This window comes from Carcharodon carcharias, chromosome 3, assembly GCF_017639515.1.
Source record: "Carcharodon carcharias isolate sCarCar2 chromosome 3, sCarCar2.pri, whole genome shotgun sequence".
NCBI lineage: Eukaryota > Metazoa > Chordata > Chondrichthyes > Lamniformes > Lamnidae > Carcharodon > Carcharodon carcharias.
In genome coordinates this window covers 192,658,563-192,674,473 of record NC_054469.1, presented here as the reverse complement: position 1 = coordinate 192,674,473, position 15,911 = coordinate 192,658,563, and the positions used below count along the sequence as shown (strand labels likewise).

At 41.7% G+C, this 15,911-nt stretch overlaps 2 protein-coding genes across 3 annotated transcripts in view; one reads left to right on the top strand and one right to left on the bottom strand.

The window, feature by feature from the left end:
- The first annotated feature begins 6,244 nt into the window (after positions 1 to 6,244).
- The window catches only part of LOC121276214 (ribosome-binding protein 1-like), a 51,377-nt gene continuing 41,710 nt past the window's right edge, over positions 6,245 to 15,911 (top strand). For both annotated transcript variants that reach the window (XR_005942633.1, XM_041184381.1), the window contains exon 1: positions 6,245 to 6,504. The gene's annotated coding sequence lies outside the window, so the exon portion shown is untranslated. The remainder of the gene's footprint in view (positions 6,505 to 15,911) is intronic.
- sox4b (SRY-box transcription factor 4b) lies at positions 6,693 to 10,389 on the bottom strand. The gene has a single exon (XM_041184380.1). The coding sequence runs from the start codon at positions 10,104 to 10,106 to the stop codon at positions 8,967 to 8,969; it is 1,140 nt and encodes a 379-aa protein (XP_041040314.1). The 5' UTR covers positions 10,107 to 10,389; the 3' UTR covers positions 6,693 to 8,966.

Below are 15,911 nucleotides of genomic sequence, written 5' to 3'. Positions count from 1 at the left end.
ACTTGTGCAAAAAAAACACTAAACGAAAAAAACCCCATCATCAACAACTGGTAAAAGATGTCAATATTTAACAGATTTATTTAAAAAACTGTTCTCGAACTGCATAAATGTGGAATGCAGCAACTTTACACAACACAGCGTCAGCAGAATTTGGTCAAATATATTGGGATGTACTTATACGTTAATTTAAAAAAAAGTCTGGGTAGAATATTAGTCTCGAAACAAATCGGGTTAAACGCAACAACGTTCCTGCTCCTTTATATATGATTACGTTGAGATACGGGGGGGGGACTTGCATTTATATAGCACCTTTAAAATAGTAAAATATCCCAAGGTGCTTCATAGGAGCAAGCATGAAAGATGATTTGACACTCTACGACATAAAAGATATATCAAGGCAGAAGCATGAGTTTTAAGCAATGTCTTCAGAGAAAAGGAAGGCTTTGAGAGGCAGTGAGGATAAGGAAGGGAGTTCCAGAGTTTAGGGTGCAGGAAACTCTTCAGCACATCCCAGAAGATTGTAGAGCTGGAGTACATTACATAGATAGGGAGAGATGAGGCCATGGAAAGATTTTTTTTAAAAGGGAAAGGGAGCCAATTTAGATCAGCGAGCACAGGGTTGATGGGTGAACGGAACTTGGGTGGTAAAAGGAGGAGAAGGGAACATATGTGATACATGCATGGAGGCAGGGAGCATGGCTGATGTACAAAATGACTACTTTCTGTCTGTCTTTACAAAAGAAGAAAATGCTGCTGAAGTTTTGGTGAAAGAAGAGAAACTGAAGCAGCTAAAAATTGATAAAGAGGGGGTATTAAAAGGGCAGGCTGTACGTAAAGTTGAGAAGTCACCAGGACCAAATCAGATGTATCCAAGGATACTGAGGAAAATAAAGGTCAAAACTGTAGAGGCACTGATCTTAATCTTCCAATCTTCCTTACATACAAGGGTGGTTCCACAAATATCACAACTTTGTTCAAAAAAGGGCATAAAGATAATCTCAGCAATTACATGCCAGTTAGTTTAAACTCTGTGGTGGCAAAGTTTTTGGAAATGATAATCTTGAACAAATTTAACAGTTACTTGGACAAATGCTGGATTAATTAAAAAGAGTCAGCATAGATTTGTTCAGGGCAAATTGTGTTTAACTAATTTGAGTTTTTTGATGCAGTAACAGAAGGTTGATGAGGATAATGTGGTTGGTCTAGTGCACATGGACTTCCAAAAGGCATCTGATAAAGTGTCACATATCAGACTTGGGAGCAAAATTAAAGTCCATGGAATAAAAAAGACTGTGGCAGCATGTACACAAAGTTGGCTGAGTAACAGGAAACAGAGAGTAGCTGTGAACTTTTTAAGACTACCCAACCAGCCCATGCTTGCAAAACTCAAAACATAGTGTCTAACATTAGATGTGATTCCACAATTGGACAACACTTGCTAAACAATCTTGATTGTGCTAAGAAGTACACCAAAAAACAATTTAAGATTAGCAGTTGGGCTCACATTGTGGCTCACTTATGCACGCTAGTTGCAACATATATTCACACACAGGGCCTTGTACTTTGCAGACATAAAGAGCATGTACATGTATTGTGCCTTTTTAAATTAAACAAAAGCTTGGGGGACAGGCATTCCCTGGTTCATTCTCCATGGCAATGTCTTGATCAATCAGAGTCAACCTGTCTGGTTTGAATTCAAACAAAAGCTTGGCAATTAATTGCTCCCTGGTGCATTCTCCATGGCAACACCTCTACCAATCAGATTCCACTTGCCAACCAGTCAGCACTCTCTTCTTGTGCAGTATAAATGGTTGTTCCCTTTACTATTGGTATTCTTGCAAACTGTCCTGATGAGTGCAAGACAAAAAGCTCTGGCAGAATGTCTCTTTTTTTCAGCTACAGGAAAGATTTACATGACATTGGGGAAAAGGCACGGGAATGAGGCTAGCTGAATAGTTATGAGAGAGCCAGCATGGATACAATGAACTGAATGGTCTCTCTCTATGATGTAGCCATTCTATGATTCTATAATGCAAATAAATATACAGGCAACAGTGTTTTGTATGAGCTTATGTTTACAGAGGGTGCCATATGGGAGGTCAGCTAACAGTGCATTGGAATGGTTGAATATGTAGGTATCAAACAGATAGATGAGAGTTTCAACAGCAGGTGATACAAAATAGGGGCTGAAACAGATCATGTTATGAAGGTGGAAGTAGCAGTCTTGGTGATGGAGAAGTTATGGGTTTGAGCGATTAGCCCAGGGCTGAATAGGACACTAGGGCTGCAAATGATCTGGTTTAGCCACAGACTGTGGACAGGGAAAAGAACAGAGCCAATGGCTATTGAATAGAATTTATAGTGTGGATTAAAGCCAATGGTTTCAGTCTTCCCAGTACCTAATTGGAGGAAATTTCTGCTTATTCAATAATTGGTGTCACATAAGTAGCATGGCAGATCAAAGGAATTGAAGGGGGAGAGGGGACTTGACATGTTTTTGGATGATACTGCTGAGTGACAACATGGATGAGAAATAAGATTGGTCAAGGAAAGGTATTTGGGGGAGCTCCAAATAAAATGGTGTAGATCAGAAAGCAGAGTCATTGTTGGTCATGCCTACGATTAGCTAAATAGGAATGGAAAAGACGAGGGCACTCCTATCCAGCTGGAGAAAGGAGGAGTGGCATTGTAGGAGGATGGTGTGGTCAACTATGTCTAAGGCCACAGACAGATCGAGAAGAGTGAGAAGTACAGTTTACCACATGACACACATAGGATGTAATTTGTGACACTGGCAATGACGTTTCAAGAATGGAATCCTGTTTGGAGGGGCTCAAACATATAGTTATGAGCACAGGATTTTGAATCAGCCTTGTCTGAAATATACTTATAAAATAGAATGGTATTGTAAGTTTTGCACAGTTAATGTGACTGAACACAATTAATAAAAATGAGCGTCTTTAACTGTGTGTAATAAAATCACCAAACACCCCTGCTTATTTACATACACGTATTTTCAAAATTGTCCACCAACAGCTCCTAAAGATGTTTGTCATCTTTTTATAAATGAGTCACCAAATTCCGCAAAGTCGTCGCTGGGATTGTATTTCTGTCCGCCATGATCTCGGAAGACGAGCAGAGTAATCTAAAAGAGATAAAGCTGCCCATTTGCAGAGCCTGTGCGAAAATTGTACCAAAAAAAAATTCATTTAAGCCACTTCCTGACACACTCAGACAAACCGAAACGGACCTGATATTTTCAATGACAGGCGCCAAGACACCCAGAGGAGTTCCAACTGTGATTTTACAAACACGAATAGGCCCCACGAGGAAAAGGATCCGATTTTAAGAGGCATTCTGCATTAAAATTGCATGCGTGTTGGACACACGTTTATCAATGGTCTCACCTGCCCTATCCTTACAACCCGTGCTGCATATTTGCCCACAGCACTAATAATGATGACAGTGGGGGAAAACTTCAAACCGCACTGGTTAATGCAGAATTCGTGAAAGTACTATCGCTTTTATGTAACAATAGGTGTCATTTTTAAAAAAAAATTAGTGCGCTTTCCAGTAAGTGGGATGCTATTTACAAAGTCGGACTGTTTTATTCATGAAACTCGAATCGATAGCCAGTGTTTCCCTGTATATGTACCGAGGAGATTCATGAACACCCCACTTTCATTTAATGCTAAGACTATTCAAATCTGCCTTTCTGGCAGCCTAGCATTATGGACAGCGCTTTCACATCCGTGAACCTCAACTACCAGAAAAGATCTCAACTTCACTTTACACCTAAAACTGAACAAGGATTAGTCCGAGACCTAAAGACTGCAGTTTTTCCTAACGCGAAAACTAAACAAGGTCTAACCATAAACTTTATCAATACCGAACCCTAAAACTAAACAAGATGTAAGTCTAAACCTAAAGACTTCAGCTTCTCCTAAGCCTAAACCTAAACAAGATTAATCATCAATCTAAACAAGACCTAACCATAAACATAACAAGACCTAACCCTAAATCTCAGGATGTCAGCTTCTCCTAACTGTAATCTAAGCAAAAACCTAACCATAAACAAAACCTAACCCTAAAGCGAAAGACTCCAATTTCTCCTAGCCATAAACCTAAACAACTTTTAACCCTAAACCGGGGGATTACAGTTTCTCCTAACACGGAACCTAAACAACAAGGAACTAACACTACATTTAAGCAAGATCTACCTTACATCTAAACAAAACCTCATCCTAAACTTAAATACGGTAGCTTCGTCTAACCGTAAATCTAAATAACACTGTGGATCTCCCCACCTTAATCCAACCCTAAATCTAAACAAGCCAGTAGCTTCAACGAACCCTGAACATGATATATGCCAAACCATAGACAATATCGCAGCTTCTACTAACCTCAAACAAGAGCTAATTCTAACAGTAAATAGTGTCTGCTTTGTCAACTCTATCAAAGAAACAAGATGTAAAAACAAAACTAGCTACTGTCATTTCCAATGGAAATTGTATTTTCCCCTAACACTCCCATTAAACAAAGCTGCGGGGAAGACTCGCTCTTTTGATTGTCTCTCTACCCTCACTTAAATTCTCTCCTTTAAAAAAATGTGTACCTAATACTTGGCTCCAAGTGCTGTATTGCTGAAATCTGTACATTTTTCTAAGATGTGCGTCTTTTAAAGTACATAAAATGAAGACATTGCATCGCACAAGATTCCAGAAAAAGCAGGCGTAAGGCGATTTTGGCGTCTGCATTTAGAAATATTTTTGTCAGGGGAAATTTGGTTTAATTCATCCAGCTCGACAATCAGGCTGTTTATTTCCGAATTTGTCAACATTGTGAGTTTCTCGTTCGCTACCCCATTGCATAAAACTGGCCTACTCTTTCAACCTTCAACCGTACCTAAATTAGGTTAGCGTTTCTGCTTCTCTTACCCCTAAAGTAGCAATTCCCCTAGGTGGGAAGGGTGTCTGCAAAACAGCAATAGTGACAATACGCACAGATTTATTTATTATTCAAATCTCATTCTTTCGCTAAACCTGGCGTGAACGCTTTACTGACTTACAAGCCTTTTTATGATTTATCTTTGTAAGTCACACACTCCTCATAATTCGAGTCTCTATGCGCAGTATTCATTTAACTGCAACAGAGGACACAGCTCCAGCACCGAAAAGTGGTCGCCATCTTTACTTAGGAACGGGTACAATGACTTTAAACCCATTGGTATTTATTTCTCCTTTCTAGTAATGGAGGCTTCAATAAATGTTATTTTAGTGAACATGTTCCTCCATGTTTCTTCGGGTCCCTTTGAAACCCCGTAAGTCCTGTAAAAAGAGGGGAGGGGCCCGTCTGGTGAAAAAGCTCATTTCACACATTCAAGTAGAGCTAACACGACCCTTTTTATAGCTGATCCACACAGAGAGTCTGCTTCAGAAATACCGGCTGGTTCAGCCTGTGCTATTCCACTGAAGGTCTGACCTATAACTTTGACCCTCTTGGGTCAAAGAAACCTCTTGATCAAAACGGAACGTAATACCTCCATAATGTATTTTTCCTGCTCGATTGTAGTTTTTATCTTGTGAAAACTTTTATTGCAATCATCTTGGATTGGGGGGCGTATTTCCCAAAGACGTTTTAACTGTTGTGATGGTCGAAGATGGATTCTGCTCTCCTGTGCTGTTCCCAAAGCAGGAATGGTGTGCCTGGTCTGCTTGCCGTGATGGTACCCCTCCCCCTTCCCACAGCATTCATTCACCAACTGCCGCTTGCTATGGACAGAACGTTTTCGCTCAAAAGGTTTTAACATTCGTGTAAAAGACCCCCTAACACTCAATTGTCAAGGGGTGCGCAGACTCTTTGTAAAGGATTGTGAGGGGGTGGGCGGGCAGAGGAGTTGGTTCTGCCTGTTGTGGGGGTGGGGGGGGGGGGGTGTGGGGAAGGGTTTATAAAAACTGTGATTGACTTGGTTCGAATGTATCCTTACAGGTTTAAGACATTGGAGATAACAACTGTTAGTTCATATGTGTTAATGTTCCATTAAATATACGAAGCAATTTTTTTGTGGCTCTCCAGCGAAAGATTATTAATATTAAAAAGGACCTGCAGTTTTAAATTCTAAAGCAGTTTTGTGTGTTCGCGTTAACATCCACGGAAACCCTTCCGGCCTCCGTAGCCCTAACTATATTGTGAATCTTTGTGAATAGCTCTATATCCAGTTGCAGTGCACAGACCGCGCGTTGTTAAGACTGCATTACCTCTTTCTGGTCCAGACTATACAATCTCCCCTCCCCCACCCACCTCCTCCGCCCGTCTAATCGCGGACTTCCTGGGAAAATCAGGCAGCATTCATACTGGAGTGAGTATTAAAATTACAGGATTTGAAAACCTCCGGATGGGAAACTAACCCCGAATGCCTCGAACTAAACTCCCGCCTTGGATCCTTTAACTCACATCTGTTTCGAGAGAAAAAGGGAGAACTGCATTTGGACTCGGAAACGGAAGGTAGATTATGTGAGACGTGGCGGACGCTTTTTTTTAAAAAAAACCTTTCCTGGAAGATTGTTTATATGCCCACGTTTTGTATCTTTCTGACGGAAAGTCTCCTGGTTAGGAATCCAGCTCTGATTTTAATTTGCCCCATTTCAAACGACCCTTCTCTATGCCACAAGAGTTAAAGACACCAGACAACATAGAGAGATGCGTGGCTTGTTTATTTCGAAATTGACAAGAATAAAGTGAAAATTAACATTTTTACTGACTTGTTTGTCGTCCCCGCCCACCCCCCTCACACACATATAAACATAGACAGTGCTTTCGTTTTGGGTTCCTGGAACTTTTTTTTTTGCTAACTTGTTTGGAATATTTTTTGAATGTTGTTTTAGTCACGCTTGGTGCGTGTACACGTTTAGTGTACGTAAACGAGCTTTAGCAGATTGGCGCTTTTTCTCCTTCCCCCGTTCTCCTTTGCAGTAAAGCAGGGACTCAGTGGTTAGGGTTCAGTTCCAGCTGATTTTATTTCCTTCTCTCAGAAAAAAAAAACTATTTACAAGAGTATATCAACAATCTGACAGGCAGTGACTTGACACGATTAGCTGGCATGACATTTTTTTTAAAAAAAAGTGTTGAGGCATGATCATCTGACAGACTATACACAGCATATTGCACAGGATGGATGAAAATTTAAAAACTTAAAATAAAAGATATTTTTAAAAAAAACTAACAATCGGACAGCGACCAAGATTTTTGTTTTCATGGTTGCTGCCTTAGTGCCTGTCACGGTAGTTTGGACACATACAAGAAACACAGTCTTGTGGTTTATATAATACAGATTTAAATGTACAAAAAGGCGTTCACACTTCTCTTCCAACCCCCTCCCCCATCAAAAAGAAACCCACAACAGCTAAACCTGATTTCGGAATTATATATGCTAGCTTCATGCCAAAACAATATATTTAGCCGACAAGTTATAAGAATTAATAATAGTTATCATTATTACAGAATGAGAAACGCAGCATAGTGTCGCGAACTCAAATCAGTATTCCATATCCAGTGGTTGAGCACAATATAAGGAGCGCCACATAATTGGTGCAAAGTTGCAGCATCCCTTTTCTTTGCCTTGGTGCTCAACTTCAGAAAGATCGAAACAATTACAAAATCACGGTTCACCTACTCCTCTTACATCTCGCTAATATTTATATATATACGTGGAAGATGACTGCAGCCATTAGAAATTTTAAAAGAAGCTTTAATGGTCATCTGTTTCTGGGTAGAAGTGTTCAAATGGTTTTCCATTTTTAAATACTGTCAAGTAGACATATTGTAAGAGGCTACAGTGGGCAGGAAGGGACGTTGTGGGTTTTAACATCTGCTCAAATACAGCCCCGAAGCCAACGTAAAGGTAACTGCAGCCTTAAATTACAAAACCTGCACATTGAAGTGTAAACATGTGGAATAAAAAAAGAGGCAAGGCGGTGGCATCGGCCTCTTTGTTCATCATAAGGAAATCCAGACAGCAATAAACACCGATTAACACCCCCTTTATATTTTTTACAAAAATACACTGAGAAAATAATCAAACGTCTCATCTTTCTCTGTCTTTTTTTAAAAGTGTCAAAGTCTACATTTAAATATAAAATTAAAAGTTTAACTCTAGCCCTTCAGTGAAGGAGATAAAACGGTGCAGGTAATTAACAGGCCTACGAAAAAAAATGTCAAAATGTTTGGCCAGTATAAATACATCCATATAAAATGGTTTTTGATTACATTTGCAAGGGAAACAAAACAATACGAGGATGAAATATCGGTGACGAGAAGTCCATGTCTGTTGTAAAGTGTTGTGGAACATAGAACTTGTGAGAAATTTTGGTCCAGAAAATACAGTCCAGCGCAGATTTCAGTAGGGTTAGTGATAAGGGGTAAAAGAGCTGGTGACTTGGTAGGAATCATACAGAGCGCCATCTATCTGTTTTGATTCGCCCTAACACTAGTAACTTCAAGTCTGTACAGAATCTGGAACGATACAGTACATGCTATGAATCCAGCGAAATACAGTAATCCGACCACACCATTCTTCTCATGAAACACTTTCTTCGCTTGTAGATCTCACGACTTCGCGCGTGTGTCTGTACCAATATAATTTGATTTGGCGATTTCATTTCATTCCACAGCTTTAAACGTTCTGTCTATCTTTAATGCGAATCCCGCGTTCCCTCCGTACGTGCAAATCAATTTCAGGTTTTCCTTTCCAGTCCAGAGTCGAGGCTGGGCATTTTATTTTCAATGGAATCTCAGTCGCTCCTAAAACACGTCGGCACATTTGTTTTTTTTTGCTGAAGATTTGCGATCAAACATTAGGATCACGCAATTTTACAGCACTTGGATCACAATTATTTTATTTCACGATCCCTTTTTTTTCCCTCCAAGATAAAACAGCAACAGTCCGTTTTTTCTTCACTTGTCGCTTTCTAATACGTGAACACTAGGTTTGAAATACTTGACTCGAGCCAGTCCCCTGAAATCATTTCGCTCACCTCTGGCGTGCAGTAGTCTGGGAACTCAAAGTGAGACGCGGACTCCTGCTCAAAATTAAACTCCAGATCTCTGTCCAGGGACGAACTCAAGTTGCCCAGCGTCATGCTCTCGAAAGTGGGGCTGGAACTAAGGTCCATGAGGTCGTCCTCAAACTCTTCGTCGGAAGACGAGGCCAGAGACGAAGAAGAGCAAGAGTGGGATGTAGAGGGGGTCGGCGAGATGGATCGCAAATTGCCAGGGTGTTTGCGTTGATCTGCGGGCGAATCGGGTACTCGTACTCTTGTGCCGCCTGCTAGATCCTCATAGAAACTGACCGGGTCGCTGGGCTCGGCTGAAGAACTGAGGGTCGGGCTGGCTGGCACGGCGGCTGGAGAGGTAGTACCCTGGCCCCTGAACGACCGCCTCTCTTTCAGTTTCTTATCTACAAGGTGCTTGGAAGCGGGGCTCGTCCGCGCTTTGTAAATCGCGTGTTGGTTGGTAGTGTTTGTGTTAGAAGTAGTGATGCCTGACTGCGGATGCTGGTGAATGATCGGAGACTTGGTGAGCGTACCCAAGATGATCTTATGCGTTTTGCTGGGTTTGTTAATGCTACTATTGCTGCAACTGCTCTTTTTAGCCGAGGGTTTAGTGTTGATCTTTTCGCTTTTGTCTCCGGGTTTGCTGCTTGCACTTTTAGCCTTCTTTCTCGGTCTGTATTTATAATCTGGATAGTCCGCCATGTGCTTGAGTCGCAATCTTTCGGCTTCACGGATAAAAGGAATTTTATCACTGTCTTTCAGTAACTTCCAGCGCTTCCCCAAGCGCTTCGAGATCTCGGCGTTGTGCATGTCCGGCGACTGCTCCATGATCTTCCTCCTCTCGATCTGCGACCACACCATAAATGCGTTCATGGGTCTCTTGATGTGCCCACTGGCGGTCTTGCACCAGCTTGGCTCGTCCGTTTTCTCACCATCCGATGCCACCGATTCCGCCGCGGGTGAACAAGCTATGCCCAGATCGGAAGCGCCGGAGTCGGTAGACTCTCCGGCTAGCACTGCTTCCGTGTTCTCTGCGTTGTTCGTTTGCTGCACCATGCTTTCTTTTTAATATATTTTTGCTCTGTGGGCACTGAGGGGAAAAAAGGCTTTTAAAACTGTAGCAGTTTGGTTGGCTTGTACTTTTTCCCTGTTATTACAGAGGCTGCTGTGCTTTGAAAGAGCTGCTCCTCGCGTTCGCAGAAAAGAACCTAGTTTCTTGTATAAAATGTGTATATACTTTGGCACAACCTTCCCCCTCTGACCATGCGGGAAGACTGTGTTATATAAAAAACTTGTGTCTGCTGCTTAAACCAGACTCGAACTCGCTTCGCCTTCTTATCCAGTCCCAGGCATTGTGACGTCGAGTTAAAGGTGTCCCTGCTCCAACCAATCAGAGGGCGCAGTTCGTCCAGACCGCGTCTGTTTCCAACGCTTCCAGCGCCCTACTCCGCCCCCGCGCCGCCTGATTGGCTGCCGGCCGCGCGGCGCGTGCAATGAGAAGCGCCGTGGCTGACCTCATTCGAGTTTACACTACCAACTTAAAGGGGGCATGGCTGCAAATGCACTTACTTCCCCCTCCCTCCCTTCCTCCCCGCTGGCATTAAATTAAAGCTGCATTATGCCTTTTCCTCTCCCCCGACTGGCATTTGTCCGTCCCACTGATTCAGACACCAATCAACCACGAAGCTGAACCCTTTCTTGTGCTATATCTAACACACACACTGTTCTCTATCTGTGTGTATGCCTCGCACACATACACACCCTAGCAGCTAGTCGACTGATGTTAAGTTGCGGGCAATTGACACGAAACTGTATGCCTGCAGTTTCATGCGAGCGAAAATGCCAGACACTGAAAGCGATTCACAAAACACTACTGAGGGAGTTTTGCCTTTTTTCTGTGCCTGCGTGTACATCTCCCTCTTTGATAAAAAAAATACTGAACCCGTCCGTGCGCTCTTTCACAAGATTCATTTCAGCAAGTCCAGTGCAGTATTACATGAAACAAATGAAAAATAATGAAGGCTTTGCCTTCGATATTTGTGGGTTTCTCCGTCTCCACCGCACAGGACAAGTGGATAAACGTTGGCAGTAACATAAGAAGCACATTATGTGGGCTGGGCGATGGTGAAAGAGGCGAGTCGAATACATTCGGGTGACGACCACCTTTTACCGTATTGACAGTTGTAGGATGAAAAACAAGGTACTAGATATGCAAATATGTTCGGCTGAAACGAAAGATTGAAAGTGTTATAGGAATAGCACAATGGTGACACAAACATAATGTTTTTATCGCAACATCTAAAATAATAAATGTGCCGATTTCCTGCCCCATATAAAATATAATGTAATCTTACTGGCAGTTTTAAATTAATATCTGTGGCACCCGATAAACCAGTCATTTTGTAATAGGATTCTGACAAACAAAAGTCCAGATACTATGCACATACTTAACTTACCAAAGGAGTTACATATAACTAACAAAATGTGCAAGGTTATAACTTAAATGCGCAAACCACAAAAAATAGAGACGAGAATGTGATACATGGAGGTTGAACACATGTCTTTTTCAATTTTCACTTGTGTTGCTTCCAATATGAGGCGCTAGGTGGCGGCACTGCTACTATGCACTCAGACAGCTGTGAGTAATTTTGAGCCCTGTTTCGGGTGAGGGAGGGAAAATAAGGTGAAACGAGCGATCCTTTTTGTCGTCCTGTGAAACTAATAAGGCAAAAAGTAGCTTCCACTGTTTTTTCCCAATTCCACATTCTTTTTATTTGCCAGCCATTCCCTCTGCTTTCAGGTTCACGGTGAGTTATAATTTGGGATGTATTCTTGTGTTACAGTTACGTTTCATCAGACCTGCTTTGTTTGCTGTATATAGACTCGCTTAAAAAAAGTGGGACACGTGTATGTAGCTCGACTGACTAGGTATGAGGATTTAGACACACCTGAGGATTGCAACTCAGAACAGGTTACATTTTCCAGAGAGTGTGCGAAAAAACAAAGCTATTTATCCAAACATCGCCCCTCAAACAAGATTTTGCTTCCTGCTAATTCCAACCTTATCTTTAAAACAAGGTGGTCTTTTCTGCCAATCTTAATACTAGGGCGGCAGGGAAGGATAACCAAGTGGATCCAATAATCCGTCCAACCAAACACAGTACACCTGAAATATAACAGGTGCACTGGGTTCAGTGTTCAATCTGAAGTGGTAGGGGTGCATACATGTTCAGGTCTGAACTGACCCACGTTCATGCGTGTTGCATTGTGTAAAAACAAATATATTCATACTTTATGATACAGTGCCTCTAATTTACATGTTTCACTAAAATGCGCTTTGGAACAGTTAGAACATGTTGAATGGTATCCAAAATGCACCCAGCAGGTCAAACAGCATGGTAAGGGCCTCAGACCTTAGGACGCATTGTCGGAGCCCCATAGATCTAAAGGAAGAGCAGAACTTCAAGGCTTTTGTTAAATGCCATCTAATCGCGGGGGGGAATGTTTGCAACGTTAATCAGAGGCTTGTAGGTCAAACAGGGTGATGAAGACTGTGCACCACGTATGAAACCAACATTGACTCCGAAAATGTCAGCGCAGTTGTCGGAGATTAGGGGGGTATTTGTTAAAATTGGAGTACATTCCATCTATGAGCAGTCTTATTGGCTTCAACTCTAACATTTAATTATTACCCTTAAATGTTATAACAGAAGATATCCTGGCAGAGGAGTACTGAAGTATGATTACCATCAGAATTGTGATTAAAAAGAAGTGGAATGAAAGACTTCACAGTGTATACATTGCCCTAATGTAGGAAACGTGACAGCCAATTTGCCCACACAACGTTCCACAAACAGCAATGTGATGATGACATGATAATCTGTTTTTTCGAGATGTTAGTTGAGAAAGAATAGGATATCTTGCGTAGAGCTCTTCACACCTTCGGGACATTTCAAAGTGCTTTACCGCCAATGAAGTACCTTTTGAAGCTGATTCACAGTAGGAAGCAAGGCAGTTTGCATACTGCAAGCTCACACAAACAGCAATATGATAATGGCCAGATAATCTGAAGAATAAATATTGCCCGAATCATCAGGGGAGAAATCCCTTGCTGTTCTTAATAGTCCCATGAAACCTTTTATGTCTGGAGCCGAGCTTCATATCTCACCTGAAACAGCACATAACCCCCTCAGTACTGCACTGGAGAATCAGCCTAGTTGGATTCTGCAATGGGATATATGGTACAAAGTCCCACCAGGGTCACACCCAGTGGTATCATTAAGAACTATTAAAACATCTCCATCAAAATTAGAAACCCTGTCCTGGATATCATAGAAAATTACATCACATAAACACTATTATATTCTCACAAGGTGAATGTAGATAAGATGTTTCCTGTGGCTGGTGAGTCTAAAACCAGGGGACATCATCTCAGGCTAAGGAGTAGGCCATTTAAGACTGAGGTAAGGAGGAATTTCTTCACACAGAGGGTAGTGAATCTTTGGTATTCTCTACCCCAGAGGGCTGTGGAGGCTTAATCATTGAGCGTGTTCAAGACAGAAATTGATAGATTTCTGGAGACTAATGACATCAAGGGATATGGGGATAAAACGTGGGAATATAATATTGATCTAATTGAATGGCATAGCAGGCTTGACAGGCCAAATGGCCTACTCCTGCTCCTATATAAATATGTAGAAATTTGCAGACGATACAAAGCTTGGCAATGTTGTAAATCATAGAATAGCAGCATCCTCTAGGAGGACAATCATAATTGGTGAGAGAGGCAGACATATGACAAATGCAATTGAATGTGGATAAGTGTGAAGCGATCACTTTTGAAGGAACAACATGGAGAGATAATATAAGTGGTAATATTCACAAAGTGCTTATTCACACAATTTGGAAGGCTTCAGGGTATGTTGATAAGGTGGTTAAGGAAGTTTATGGGGTACCTTGGTTTTGTCAATAGGGACATTGAATACAATAACAAGGATTTCATGCTAAAACTTTATAAATCATTGGTTGGGCCTAAATTGGAGTATTGTGTACAATCCTGGGCACCACATTTTAGGATGGATGTCAAGACCTTGGAGAGGGTACAGGGAAGTTCTAGCAGGATGGTAGCATGGATATTAGTTATGTGAAGAGAGTGGAAAAGCTGGAATTATCCTCCTCAGAACAGAATAAGGGGACACATAATAGAGGCATTCAAAATTATGAGTGGTTTTGTTAGAGCAAGTAGCATGGAACAACAGTTTCCTCTGGCACATGGGGATGTAGCCAAAGGTCACAAATTTAACATAATTGACAAAAGAGGAATTTAGATTTTTTTCATACAGGGTTTGTTAAGACCTGGAATGCACTACCTTTAAGAGTGGTGGAAGTAGACTCCATAGGAATTTTCAAACGTCAATTGGATACAGGTTTGAAGAAAATTAATCTGTAGAGTTTGGAGGCAAAAGCCGTGGTGTGGAACTAAATTGGACAGCTCTTTCAAAAAGCTAGAACAAACACGATGGACAGAATTACCTCCTTCTATGCTGTAAGATGCTATGAATCTGTCCCAACCACTAACTCTGTCTTTTCTGCCATCTGAGAATCATGCCCAATCCCATATCCTGCTCACATTCTATTTCTCTTAATAATATTCCTCCATCAAAAATAGCCCCCCTTCTTCAACAATTCGTGGCAAAAAGATCTACATTCTAGCTGCCATGTGAAGATTTTTTTCAACTCTCTTTTAATGAGGATGATTCTTATTCCAGATGAAGTGCATTTCAGAATACAAAACGAATCTTATATTTCGCCACCTTGCTGCGTGCCAACTTGTCTCCACCCACCCCTCCCCCACTTTCAACAAGCTACCCCAGCTGTAGCTGACCAGATTCTAGCAGGTGATCTCTTTGTAAAATCCAGAGCAACAACGTTACTCTGGACCACCCACATTTGTAACTGTATACCCAGTGGATTAAAACAAACCGGAAGCCCTGTTTAGGGATTTTCTAGAAACAAGTAAACACCTATATTCGATTACTGAATCCTACTAATTTTAATAATATGCACCTTTTTAAGTAACGGGGAGCTGTGTTACTGAAAACTGTTCAAGGTTCAATCGTCCACGGAAGTATTATTGTGCTGCCGTTCAAACCCCTGAAACGCCCGCAGAATTTGCCTCAGGCAGTACTTGACATCCAAAAAGGATGAACGGACTCCTGGTAAATGCGATAAAGGAAGCAATTGCGAGTTCCAGATTAACGAACGACCTTAATAACAGCTCATTTTCTTGAAAGCTCCATCAGCGCTGCCCTTCTCCCCCTCCCCCCATCCCGCTCCTCTCCAGAGAACGCTGATCAGTAACAGTGACATATCCATAGATAGACAGGGCAATGACCTCCAACCAACATGACAATTAGCAGTCAAGGAACATCCTCCCCCGTCCCCATCCCCCCACCTGCCGACCCGACCGAACCCCAGAGACCACGAACAAATTGATTCAACCCTTAAACTCACATCGCTTCCAGCAAAAGTAGTGTCATGCCAAGAAACCTAATGCTGTTCCGGCAAGCTAGGATAATGAAACTGCAGCATGGACTCATATTGCATGTAGAAATGTAAATTCTGGAAAATTGAATTAAAAAAGACAAAAAACAAGTCAGATTAAAAAAAACTGAACTACAGCTTGGGGCCAATTTAAAAGACAACGTCCATAACACCTGCTTTTTCCATTATTAAATGGCAAGATATTGAACAAATGTCAAGCAGCCAGAAACTCCAGTTACTATCGCTAAGGTGGATCAGAAGGGTTTGCACTAAAGCAGTTTAGAGTGGAAGACATGGCGAGCTCGGGGCAATTAACAG

Bases quoted from the DNA above. Each gene is read 5' to 3' on its own strand.
- sox4b (XM_041184380.1), bottom strand. From the start codon at position 10,106: ATGGTGCAGCAAACGAACAACGCAGAGAACACGGAAGCAGTGCTAGCC.